At 41.6% G+C, this 13243-nt stretch overlaps 1 protein-coding gene across 4 annotated transcripts in view; it reads right to left on the minus strand.

Annotated features, from left to right (window-relative positions):
• Positions 1 to 13243, minus strand: part of LOC306770097 (triple functional domain protein) — a 97708-nt gene that overhangs the window by 25039 nt on the left and 59426 nt on the right. For all 4 annotated transcript variants that reach the window (XM_079258889.1, XM_079258891.1, XM_079258888.1 and 1 more), the window contains exons 16-33: positions 11350 to 11524; positions 7763 to 7958; positions 7124 to 7290; positions 6873 to 6992; positions 6558 to 6749; positions 6322 to 6471; positions 6116 to 6230; positions 4988 to 5103; positions 4772 to 4894; positions 4504 to 4698; positions 4306 to 4424; positions 3016 to 3082; positions 2755 to 2864; positions 2512 to 2581; positions 2250 to 2339; positions 2056 to 2148; positions 1775 to 1886; positions 1466 to 1656 (exon numbers count right to left, since the gene is read on the minus strand). In XM_079258889.1, the coding sequence (XP_079115015.1) occupies positions 1466 to 1656; positions 1775 to 1886; positions 2056 to 2148; positions 2250 to 2339; positions 2512 to 2581; positions 2755 to 2864; positions 3016 to 3082; positions 4306 to 4424; positions 4504 to 4698; positions 4772 to 4894; positions 4988 to 5103; positions 6116 to 6230; positions 6322 to 6471; positions 6558 to 6749; positions 6873 to 6992; positions 7124 to 7290; positions 7763 to 7958; positions 11350 to 11524 (2401 nt within the window). The remainder of the gene's footprint in view (positions 1 to 1465; positions 1657 to 1774; positions 1887 to 2055; positions 2149 to 2249; positions 2340 to 2511; positions 2582 to 2754; positions 2865 to 3015; positions 3083 to 4305; positions 4425 to 4503; positions 4699 to 4771; positions 4895 to 4987; positions 5104 to 6115; positions 6231 to 6321; positions 6472 to 6557; positions 6750 to 6872; positions 6993 to 7123; positions 7291 to 7762; positions 7959 to 11349; positions 11525 to 13243) is intronic.

The raw sequence follows: 13243 nt of genomic DNA on the forward strand, positions 1-13243 counted from the left end.
ATCAGAATAAATGAAGATAGCCCAGAAATATTTCAGGTGAGGTCTTTAAAACGGCCATTTTGACATCATCTGTTCAGGTTTTAAAAGGTTAAAATAACAAAGAATCTCAGTCAAAACTAAATCTAGCGGGAATAAAAAGATCTCTGGATGTTTAGTTAACATAACTATATGTTTAGAACTAGTTACAACAGAGACGGACTGATGTTATCATTTCCCTGTGTGTTTTTGTGATGTGGGTGTGGTCAAGGATTGATTTCTTTTATACCGCGGTCTGGTTGAATACTCGATGCTGATTGGCTGCAGGGTGTCCTTAAAAAAGTGTTGTAGGACACCAATAAATAAGTTCTTGCTGATTTTTCTTAAGTATTATGCTGGATCATTGGTAACCATGGCAACAGAAAGTCAGTACATGCGTATGGCTGTAGGTTGACTCTCATACGCCAGCAGATCGTGTCTGTGACTGGACGTCGCCGTGAAAGCAGCCCGCAGGCTTACTGGGCTCCGTCAGTCCAGGAAAGACGAGAATTGAGCAACATTTTTTCGTCCTCTAATGACCAGCAGGGGTCAGGGTCCACAAACGTTAAATTTCCCCCTTCAAATGTCACCATGGTGGACATGCCAGCATATTCATCTAACTTCACGATCTACGTTAACGTTGCAGTTAATTTGCAATAGTTTGTTGCTCGCCTTTGCGTCTTGCTTACCTTACCTTCTTCCTTGATACAGACTGAATGGTGGATAATAGACTTACGTGTTACACATTTATAGATCAGAGTGATTTTTCGATAATATTCCTTGCAATAAAAACAATTTAGGAAACTATATGTGGACTTTGATTCTTTCAAAGACAATTTCACATCATCCTCTGGACACACACAAGCGGTAGGAGGAGCACTTTCCCTCTGAAAAGACACTTTGTAGCACGTATCATAATGTTAAGCATCATCTCACTTCCCTCCACTGATAAGGCCTGATATAACAGCGGCGGCCGACCGAGACGGTTACCTTGGCAACACATCACAAAGAGAGACATTAAATCGTCCACTCAGGAGCTTCTTGTGAAAAACTTACAGTTTTAAAGGTAAAAATCAACATCAACGTATTAATAATTGCTTTAATATTTATTTGGTGAGGGACCGTGGTTTAACCAGGATAATGGACACTTCCTTATTGTTTATGTACCAAAAAAAAATCCTTATTGATCACAGTTGTCTGAATCTGATGTCTTCAGAAACCTTTTTTTTTTTTTTTTAAATAGGTGTGTCAAATTAAAATGTATTCATAGTAAATAAAAATCTATCAGGCCATCAGAGTTTGTCATCAACAGGACACCATGAAGGGTCTGGTGTTCAACCAGTAAGGCTAATCTCATCTAATCCTAATCCTGCTGGTTGTGCAAATACAGTACGATAAATAAAAAAAAAACAATGAACTGAACATCTAGACTTCACCATCATCTACTCACATAGAGTTTGCTCTTGTAGATGTACTTGCTCCTGCCGTTTGAGTCCTTGACCTCTTTGCTCAAGACGAGAGACATCTCAAAGAGGAAGAGGTGGCGCTCTCGACCCTTTCGGATCAGAGTCTTGGGATCCCAGACTTGGAATGAATCCTGGAGAATGAGCTCTCCCTGTGATTCAATGTTTTCATCAAATCCTGGAGGACAGACAGAATATAACAAGAAAAATGAGTTTAATAATGTCTGAAACTAGATTTGGATCATTAGTTGTCGACTGAATGGAAAGAAAAAATAATCCAAGTTGTGTTTGTTCACCTTCCAGCATAGATAGATGCATGGCATCGTTTGCCTTCTTGGGAACACTAAGCATCACTTCCAGGCCGTCCTTGATCTCTCCTTTACCTTCTTCACAGCATGTCAGCAGCTCCTAGAGAGAGAGAGAGAGAGAGAGAGAGAGAGAGAGAGAGAGAGAGACACACACACACACACACACACACACACACACACACACACACACACACACACACACACACACAGCATGACAACAGGAACAATGGAGACTTCTGCCGCACTACAGAATTGGTGTTTCAGGTTACCTTCAACAGGAGCTGATACTTGGTGATTCTCTGCACCGGCTTGATCAGATAGGAAGAGATGGAGTTGGTCAGCTGGTGCCGTTGTTGGATTTCCTGTCAAACACACACACACACACACACACACATAGAAGGAAAGTGAGGAGGATGAGCACAACAGACATGAACCATCTGCAATGAGAAAATGTGACACTCACATCAAAGTAGTTCCCAGCATGCTCTAATATAAGCTGGGTGGAGTCCGGCTTGTTTTTACAATAGTTTACGTACATCTGGAACTTATCAGCCTGAAAGAAGAGGAAAAAATAACATTTTTAGTATTATAAATGTCAAATCTACTATTTCTTACCTTATTGTGTTAAAAAAAAACACTTTTCTTGATTCCAGTAACATAAAACATTGAATTTACTATCTAAATGTACATATAAGAGGCACAAACTGTGGATAAATGATACACACCCATGTGACAAAGCAATGCCCAACATCCTCTGGTAGCTGCTCATATTTCTCTAATTCTTTAAGAAAGATGCTGAAAAAAAAAGAGGAAGGAAAGATTCAAATGTGAGGAAAGGCTGAATAAGAAAAGGGAAAAAGTGCACCGTGAAACAGCTTCCAAACACATTTTGTGTTGTTTATATAAAAGCCTAAACTTAGACTGCATGAATCTCAGAGCGGTTTCGTGCCACGTGATGCGTTTCGTACTTTTGGTGGAATTCATAGAGATCCTGCATGTTCCCAAAGATGATGTGCTCCTTGTTGACGATTCCTGGCGGGATCTCCTCAACGCCGCTGGCCATCTCCCACAGGTAGGTCTGCACGGGGAAAACACAAGATCAGACACACAAAAAGCAACAAAATCAATAAAAACATAATAATAAAGACATTAGCATTTATTTTCAAATGTGTGAACTTTCACCAGTTGTTGACAAGAAGAGGGGTTTGGGATTTATGAGCCAAACTTACTTCCAGGCATTCCCTCAGGTCTCTGACGTAGGCTTTTTCTGTCTGAATCAGCTCAGCCATGATGAATCTAGACATAAAAACATACAGAGACATGAGCACATTGCTCGCTGTCATGCTGTCCTTCTTCATGAAATGATTAATCTGCTCGCCAGTGGCTCCCTTTCAGCCTGTCAGCTTCTTCCATTTACACTAATGTATAATGAAAGTGTTACAGGCCATAAAGCAGCTCTGAGTGACTGAAATCATGCTTTTGATTTGTGGTGCTCGTATATAACGATGCCGTCTCCGTCTCCTGCGTTGCATGCAGCCCTCTGTTCTCCAGAGAAGCTGTGCGTCTGCAGTTCATGTGCTGACGCAGCGAAAGGAGCTAATGGGAGGAAGCTTAAATCATGCAAGTCCATTAAGTATGTACATTTAAAACTGAGCTCCTCTGTGCAGTTTGCTGTTGACAAGGACACTATGTTGGGGATGAACTAACAAAGCAACATGCTTCTCTGCTGTGTTTTTGGAATCTGAGCCCATTTTTTTTTTTTTTTTACTGTTGCTTAAAGGCAATAAAATATATTTTGACAGGAGGAGGGAAAAAACGCCGTTGAGACGCAGACTTGTTAGTTTTTCTGTTTATATGTACAGTTGTGCTTATATGTATTCATAGCATTTCATTAAAAAAAGGCTGAATTCACAACAGTCACTCAAATAACTGGAGACTTAAAAAAGGAACAATACCTAAAAATTTGCAAAAATATCATTTAGTAATATAAGACACGTTTTTTTTTTTTTTTTTTTTTTTTTTAATTTAATTGAGTTGAAAAAGAAAAAAACAAACAAATAAATTGGTCCTGGACAAATTAGAGCACTTTTCTGTTGAACAGTGGGACAAAATACCTGTCAACAGGTGCAGAAGTCTGACTGAGAGGAACAGAAAACACCTGACTGGAGCGGAAACATTAAAGGATTGTTCAACTAAATATTAGTTTATAAGTGATGTAATAGGTAATAAATTATCTTATTTGTTTGCTTTTTAAAAAATATTTCTATTGAACCAGAATTAGAAAATAATGTAATGATTTTCATAAAAAAATTTTTTATTATTACTTTAGTCAATTTCAGCTTATTTTACAGGCAGCTGTTTTTTCCTTCTTTAATAAAAGGGTATGAATAAATATGAGCACAACTGTACATGAAGAGTTTGGAAGTGAAGTTGCTGAATTACTCTAAATCTGTTTGTATTATTCTGTAAAATGTTCAACTCTTCTAAATTCAGATGTGAACAGGAAGGGGGTCACATACTCCTTTTTCCGTGCCGACTTGCGTTTCTCCTCGTTCAGCTCGTGCACCGCAGCTTCCCTCAGTTTAACCTCTGACCCTGGAGCGGTGACTGGGATGATGTCCAGCTGGAGGTCTTTACTCTGAAGAGGCGAAACACAAGCTGAGCCGAGGTCCAGGGAGACCATCCAAGATGGTGGGAAAGTAAACAGGACAACTTACTGCCTTGTTAGAGTCAGATGAGATACCCAGGGCTTTCTCCAGACTGGAGCGGTACTTGTCCATGCGCAGGGAAAAGTCTCTGTAGCGTTTGTCCACGGCCGTCACCCACTTTTTGATCTCTCCAGCGTGACTGTGGCCTTTCTCACAGAAGCTATCGGCGAGCTGGATCAGCAGCTTCACGCGCTCTTTTGTTTGCTGCAGCGGAGGAACACTTTCAGTTTGGTACACAGACATTAAACACACCACTGTTTGTGTTTATGAGCTCAACCTTGGCTGTGATGTGGAAGTCTTCGTGCTCCTTCAGGAGTTCCTGCGTGTGATGGATACTGGAGCCGGTGGACGTGTGCGTTGACAGGTAGAACTCACCAGTGTCATGAATCCAGTCCAGAGCCTTCACACACACACATATATCGTCGCATTAACTTACATTATTTCAGCTACGATAATGCGTCTTTATCCGTCCTGGCTTTGTTTTTGCATGTACCTGTTTGGCACTGCGCTCAAACACCACGTACTGCTGACACTGATCCAGCCGCCGTTTCCTCATCGTCCAGAAGTGGAGAACACGGTTCTCCCTCTGCAGCAGCTCATTCAGGATGTCTACACAAGGAAACATTTTTAAAAAATAAAAGACCCTTTTTTTTTTTTTTAAACAAAAATAAGAATAAATCAGCACTGCAGACTGCAAATGCAGAAGATTTGTCCAGTAATGTGGCTGTTTTTGGTTATTTTGTAGTAATTTTTAAATAAAAAGTAGACACAATAACTGGATCGACGCAGATGTGAACATGCAGCAACGTTTGGGGTGAGCTGCGCTGTGTGTGGTCACCTCCACCTCCAGCCCTGCTGAATCTGCGCTCGGTCCACATGCGGAGAGCGGCATGCAACACTAGTTCCCGGCGTACTGCGCCTGTTTCACTGAGCTTCTATGGAAAGTGTAAATTCGCAAAATTCTCTTTTTACAGCAAAAAGTCAGTAAAAAAGAGATTTTTCCCTCACATGCAGAAGAGCTGAGAACCTAATCCTGCTTTTTATCTCCCAGCTGGGAAACCTTTTCTTCATATAGGAGTACTTTTAGAGAACAGTGTGCAATTCAGTCCTTTTGGTTGTTAAAATGTGATTAATCTCAATCAACCACAAAAAAATCACATCATTAAAACATTTCTAACACCAAAGAAATGATTGTATTTTGTCAAATAAACAGCCTCTTGTTTAAAGGAAGAGTATGTAAGATTTTCAATATTTAAAAAAAAAAAAATTAACTAACAAAATAACTACAATCATAATTAGATTAAAACATGTAGGTTCCAGTCTGTCCATATTTGATGTGTTATTAAATTACAAGTTTCATTAATGACAAAGACCCTTCTTAAATGTTTGCCTACCAGTAAAAAAAAGTGCTTTTTGTCATTTGTCATTAATTAAACTTGTAATTTAATAACACATCAAATATGGACAGACTGGAACCTACATGTTAAAAAAAAAAAACTTTCTAATTATGATTGTAGTTATTTTCTTATTTAATTTATTTTGAAAATATTGAAAATCTTACATACTCCACTTTTAAAGACCTTTTTTCCCCACAAACCTCAGCATACTTTCTGATACTGACTTTTAACCTGCTGTTCTGGTGCCTTGACGTGGCTCAGCATCCCAGGCATGCTCACACTGTTCCTGTGCATGTACTTGAGGAAGACGTCCGCATTTCTCCTGGCCAGGGTGCACGCCTGATTGAAACACAGACACACACACACGAACACTCTCAGACGAGATGTCCAACTTGCAGCTTTGGTCTGGTCTGACTGGTGTGGGTGTTACCTTTAGGAAAGCCTCCTTCTGCTCCTGGTGCTTATTGATCATCGGGGTGACGTGATCCGTTTCACAGTTGGGTCCCAGTTTGTCGGCTCCTCCACACCAGTCCTCCTCTCTTTTGTACTCTTGCTCCAGGCTTTCCAGCACACTGCACACCTGCAGGAGTACACATTCAGTCAGGTGGGAACGTTGGTTTATAATGAAGCATTTGGGACACAGACGAACTCCATCAGGTCCTCTACCTGTTCAGACGTCTTGTAAAACGCCACGGAGGCGTTGACCAGCTTGAGTCGGTCCTCCATCTTCAGCATGAGTTGCTGCCAGTGAGAAGCCACGCTCTCTGCACAGTCTCTGATCAGGTCCATGTCGTAGTGGTTGGCCTGGAGCAGGGCCTCTGCCTTCTGCTGCACCTGCAGGGCGCTCTGGTGGGTTTTCTGCAGAAGGGCAGGAAGGGAAGGAAAGAAAACAAGGATTAGAAATACCAAATTAAAGAGCAGCTTTTTGGACTTCAAGCAGGAAACTGAACAGAATGAAGTGAAAATCAATCACTGTGTCACCTCAATGGCATGCTGAAACTGTTCATGCTCTCTCTGTAGTTGTTCAGCTTCCTGCAGGGAGCTGGCTGTTATTAGACCCGCATTCAGCATCGACTCGCCGTTCCGAATCCAACCCAGAACCTCAAGAAAAGAGAAAAAAAAGGACAAAAGTTGTGATAAAATGTAAGTTTGGGGCATTTTCTTATTCTTGCAGTTGTGCTGCACAGCCTGCAGGTGGCGCCTGGATGCAGCCATGTGACTGTGTGTCCAACCTGCTTGACTTCAGCCTGCAGGTGTCTCAGCTGGACACACTGTTCCAGGTGTCTGCGGTGCTGCTCAGCCGCCAAGTCCAGCTCATTCTGCTTTTCATGAAGGAACTCCAGCAAGTCCTGGACCCTAGCTGCCATGTCAACATCTCGATCGCACAGCAGCTCCACACCTGAGGAGCGGATGCACATTATGCATTACTCCAGAAACATAAAACCCCAAAAAGGATCTAATTTATAAGCATTTGTAAAAATATATATATTTAGTGTTTAACACAGGCTGCGTGACGTAAGAATTTTATGTGTAGTTTCACAGAGTACCTATTAGCATATGAGTTTACAGGCGAGTTATTATGGTTAGTGAGTGGGTGCTCGTCATCTCAAGCTGACTGACTCTGACCTGCGACACCTACACAGCCAAACTGATGTAGCTCTGAGCAACATTAGTGAACAAGTGCTGTGTCCTGTTTCAACCTGCTGCATAACAAGGACTGGTGTTTGATGATGCGTGGCCAATTCTCCCATACAGAAGAAGAGCGGCGCACAATGTCAAGAAAAGTTCCAAAGAAGCTAAAAAAAAAAAAACAACCCGAACCCCTTTTATTAATTACTATGTCATTACTGCGAACAGATGCACACACTCACCAGAGGCCTGGACCTCATTGACGTACTGCAGCAGCTCCTGTCCCTGGTGGATCACATCGAAGGTGAGGTTGTTCATGGTCAGGGCCTTGTCAGCGTGGTGTTGCAGCCGCTGCTCCGCCAGCGTCAGGTCCTCCGTGTCAAAGTCATTCATCTGACCCGTTAGCTCCTCGTTCCAGGACTCCAGGTCAGAGATGATCTGAGGGAGGTCAGAAGGAATTTTTACTCTCAAAAGTTAAGGTTTTAATGTAAGTAAATAATAAATATCTGATTTCTCCATTATGTTGTTTGACATGGGGATGCATTTGTTAAAATATTGAGAGAAAATATCCCTTCCTATACAAAAAAACCCCCCACTTCAATTCTTCTAATTGATCTGATCTATGTTGTGTTTTGCTGTGCTATGTTATTTTATGCTACGTTAAGTCATGTTATGCTACTTTAAGTCCTGCTACGTCATGTTACGCTACGCCATGTTACGCTACGTCATGTTACGCTACGTCATGTTACGCTACGCCATGTTACGCTACGTCATGTTACGCTACGCCATGTTACGCTACGCCATGTTACGCTACGCCATGTTACGCTACGCCATGTTATGCTACGCCATGTTACGCTACGCCATGTTATGCTACGCCATGTTATGCTACGCCATGTTATGCTACGTCATGCTACATTAAGACATGTTATGCTACGTTAATTCATGTTATGCTACGTTAAGTCATGTTATGCTACGTTAAGTCATGTTATGCTACGTTAAGTCATGTTATGTTACTTTAAGTCGTGCTACGCCATGTTATGCTACATCATGTCATGCTACGTCATGTCATGCTACGTTAAGTCATGGTATGCTACATTAAGTCATGTTATGCTTCATCATGCTACATTACGTCATGTTATGCTACGTTAAGTCATGTTTTACTTTACACTACTCACAAAAAGTTAGGGATATTCAGCTTTTGGGTGAAATTTCACAACAAGCGTAAAATGCATTCAAACCTGTACAGGTGAACTTAATGTGATCTTCTCTAAGCTTTTAAATGCACATGTCCAACTGTTAAATGTTTCAATAAATTTTGCACAAGTTGCTGTTCTCTAACAAGGAGCTTAACGGCAAAAATCACGGCAGGTGTGTGATCCTTGAATTGACCAATAAATGTCCTGGTTCAATTAGAGCTGGTGTTTAAACAGTTGTCCTCATCATGCTGTTCACATTTTGTCATCATGAGACCAAGACAACACCTAACATTGGAACAACAGTCCCTTGCCATTGCGATGCTTCAAACAGGACGTTCTCAGACAGAAGTGGCCACTGAGCTTGGAGTGTCACAGAGTGTCATCAGCAGGTTGCAACAGAGATATCGAGAGACTGGAAGAGTCACAGAAAGGCCTAGAAGTGGACGTCCTTTGGCCACATCCCGTGCTGATGACCGCTACATTGTGAACACTGCCCTGAGAAACCGGATGATGAATGCCACTCAACTCCAGGCACGTTCAAGAGAGGTGAGAGGCACCCAAGTGTCACGTCAGACCATTCGAAACCGTTGACATCAGCGTGGTCTGCGTGCTAGACGACCTGCACGGGTACCTGACCACACCACTAGGCACAGGCATCATCGTCTTGCATGGGCCAGGGAGCATTTACGCTGGACGAGGAACCAGTGGGCCTCAGTGCTGTTCTCTGATGAAAGTCGATTCACACTGAGCAGAAATGATGGCCGGCAACGATGTTGGAGACGTCAGGGAGAGCGCTATGCATCAGCCACTGTTGTCACCAGGCGAGCTTTTGGTGGTGGCGGTGTTACAGTGTGGGCAGGGGTGTCCACTTGGTACAGAACTGCCCTACACTTTGTGAATGGTACAGTGACAAGCCCATACTACCTGAATAACATCATTAATCCAGTGATTGTGCCCCTACATGAACAGCACAGGCCTAATTTCATCTTCATGGACGACAATGCTCCTGCTCATTGAGGCTGCATCATCAGGGAAACCCTGCACCCCAGAACCTCAATGACCTGAGGGCTGCCCTTCAAGAAGAGTGGGATGCCATGCCTCAGCAGGCAATAAGTTGCCTTGTGAACAGCATGAGACGTCGTTGTCAAGCTGTAATTGATGCTCAAGGGCACATGACGAGATATCGAGACGTTCAAATTTTTTGTTGTGGTGTAACTACCATTGTTGTTACCTTTTGTGTTGAATGAATTTTTTGAGATGAGGAAATCAGTAGTGCATCCTTCTACTTAAATGTACTTTTATGATATTATATCACTGTAGCATGAACATATTGCATTTTCCATAAATTTCACCTGAAAGCCAAATATCCCTAACTTTTTTGAGTCATGCTATGTCATGTCATGCTACGTTAAGTCATATTATGATACGTTATGCTATGCTACGTTATGTTTAGCAGCCTGCATGAAAAAGACACTTTAAGGTGGGGAAAAAACTTTTTTTTTTTTTTTTTTTTTTTTTTTTTTTTGCAGGAGGAGCTGGAAATTGTGGATGTGCAGCGTCCGTGGTGTGTACATGGCACACACAATGGCTGAGCAGCAGTAAAAGTAATGCAGATCCAAGATTCAAACTCTGGTCCACCTTCCAATGTAGGTCTTTGGTTGCTTCAAATAAACCAAATGCAGGAAGTGGAGTACAATGCAAAGGGGATTGTTGGTTCAATGCAGGGCATTGTGGATAAACACAACCAAAACAAACGCATGTGTGGGACAACAGGCGACTGGAAGAAATGCCCTACACTGTGGAAAACAGAAGTTTTCTCAAATTAACCAATAGCTGCAGAAGTTTTCTTCTGCCTTGTCTATCATGACAAATGAGACACAGATACACAAGTTTCCATTCAGAAAGCTGCCGTGTGAAAAACGATGCAACAATTGTTTCATAATCGCGGTCATCTGAACTGTCAATAAATCCAATCATGATGTGCCTGAAGATTCCTGCCCCTAACAGAGACAGTTATCCAGTGTAGAAAGCAACGAAAACGCTGAGTGACTGAAAGCAAACCGATCCAATCCAAGAGACCGCTCTGAACGTAGACCTTAATGTTCCCAGAGATGTGACTGGCAAGATTATAATACCTAGAAGTCAATGGGAGGAGCTAACTCTCCTGATGGTGGGTGCAGCGTGAGCATCGTGATTCATTCATAGAAATGCACATTGTTTACGTCTGTAATGTTATTATACTTGTATTGGTGAGGTAACTTCAGAAAGGATGGGTCGTTTATTACAACCTAATGAAATCTTACACAGTTATAACAGCAATAATAACCATAGTCACAATAATGTTCATATAAACAGATTCGGTAATTTCAAATATTGGTATCGGCAGATATTCAAATTTCAGAAATCGGTATCGGACCGGAACACCCAACAAGTGGATCGGTGCATCCCTAATATCCAGTGTTTTGAAATTCAGTAAATTTAAATTAAAGTTGCATCTTGTGCCTCCTCTTTTCCACATTTGGTCATTACTAGATGCAAACCACCAAATGCAAAACCCAAAGTTTCTAAAAAGTTACTTATGCCACAGTTCCAACATTCATCTTGTTATTTTATTCTTGTGACCTTTAACTCACATCAATGGCATCTCTTTCAAAGATGCGAAGCTGCAGGAAGAGCTCCAGTTTGATCTTCCTCTCCTGGAAGAGCTCCTCCATCTGCGCCTGGGCCTCATCCAGCTGCTGGAGGACGCTCTCGATGTGGTTGATGGAGCTGTTGTGGGGCGTCTTGTTGCTGGAGATGGCAGAGTCCCTGGAACAGAAACACACTATTAAGCAATGAGCCTTGGGATGAAGGCTATGCACTTAAAAAACTAAAATGGCTCTGAAAGTACTGTTGGGCATTAAGCCAGCCCAGCTTAGCAGCTGCAACACGGCTGCAGCAAAACATGGAAGAGAGGAAGAAGACAAACACCTTAAATATTTAGATGTCCTGACATTTTTACCTTTTTAAGCAGAAAACACCTTCTCCCATTTGCAATTAATTCTAAACGTAGAGAGATGCAACTCCTGGACACATTATGTGACTCCATCTAAAGAGTTAAATCAAACTGGGACGAGAAACAGGCTGCACAGCTTCTGATTCATCGATCTGACTGATGCAGGCATGCATGATGCATCAACACACCGACACCAGGAGGCTAATTATGAGTAAGCGCAGACAGTGCAGGTGAGGTAGGTGGGCTCATGATTGGCTTCTGGTCCACGAATCAGCATGACAGATGTGCCCTCCTCAAACACATACTGAAAAAGCACACCGATGCCTGCAGATGTGCAGCGGCTTGGTGCAGTCCTGCACACAGCAAAACATGCTGTGTGGAGTTCCAGTTACCTCCCAGAGAGACCGCCACGCAATTAGACACACGTTTATAAAAGCTTATGTAAGAATTCACTGTGGAGCCAAAACACCAGGGAGAGAGCGGTGGAGAAGGAGGGAGAGAATAAAAAAAGAAAGAAAAACAGAGAAGAGGGGGGTGTATGAAGAGGGAGGAAGAAGAGGGACTGGAACATCTTCTGCATAAAAATAAAGCTGGTCAACTGCCTCCACCTCTCCAACACCTCCTCTCATCCTCACAGCTTTATTAGGCCAAAAGGAGGACAATTTCCTTTTAGTAATATTTTCCTGTCACCATCCATCACGTAACAGCAGCTGGAGGGATTTCATGCTGTAGCTACATGGTTGCAGATCTGGTCTGTGTGATGGTGTTTTATTTCAGAAAGTTAGAGTTGACTTCCAACAGCTTTACTCCACATAAAGACAAAAACATCCAGAGTTTAAATGAATGGATCTACTGTCATAACAGGAAGCTAAAGAAACGATGCAGCACAGAAGAATTAACTTCACAGCTCATTAAACAGCTTCAAATGAGCAACCGTGGTTCTGGATCACTAATGAGTGGTAGTGGTGGAAAAATCGAATCGAAAAATAAAAAAAATGGATTTTTTTAATTCACAATTTTAAAATCAATTTTTTAACAAAAAAAAATAAATAAATAAATTTTTTTTTTCAAACAAAAAAATAATCCATTATAAAAATGTTGTCCTTTTTATTGTTTTTATTGATCTTTTTACTTGTCTTCCTGGGGTATTTAAGCAGCAGAAGGATAATCTGGCTACTGTGTTGTTTTTTTTCTAATTGAAATCAAGAAATATTACGAGCAAAAAAACAAGATTTATACATTTATTTTGGTTTTAATCTACAAAAATCAGCAATTTCAAAGAATTGTGAGAATCGCAATTTAAATCGAATCAGGACCCAAAAAAATCGGAATCAAATCGAATTGGGACAAAAGCGTATCGTCACAGCCCTAATGGGTAGAGACTGGAAATTTTAAAAACTATGCTGGAGCAGAAACTTATTATTCCTCAGAAAGATATGCGTGTTATTAAAGATGGTGGTGGAGAGGACTGTCGGACATGTCTTAATAAAATCTCACATGGGGGGGGGGGTTTCACGAGATTTACAATCTGT

The sequence above is a fragment of the Telmatherina bonti genome, assembly GCF_933228915.1.
Source record: "Telmatherina bonti genome assembly, chromosome: 19".
In the NCBI taxonomy this organism is placed as follows: Eukaryota; Metazoa; Chordata; class Actinopteri; order Atheriniformes; family Telmatherinidae; genus Telmatherina; species Telmatherina bonti.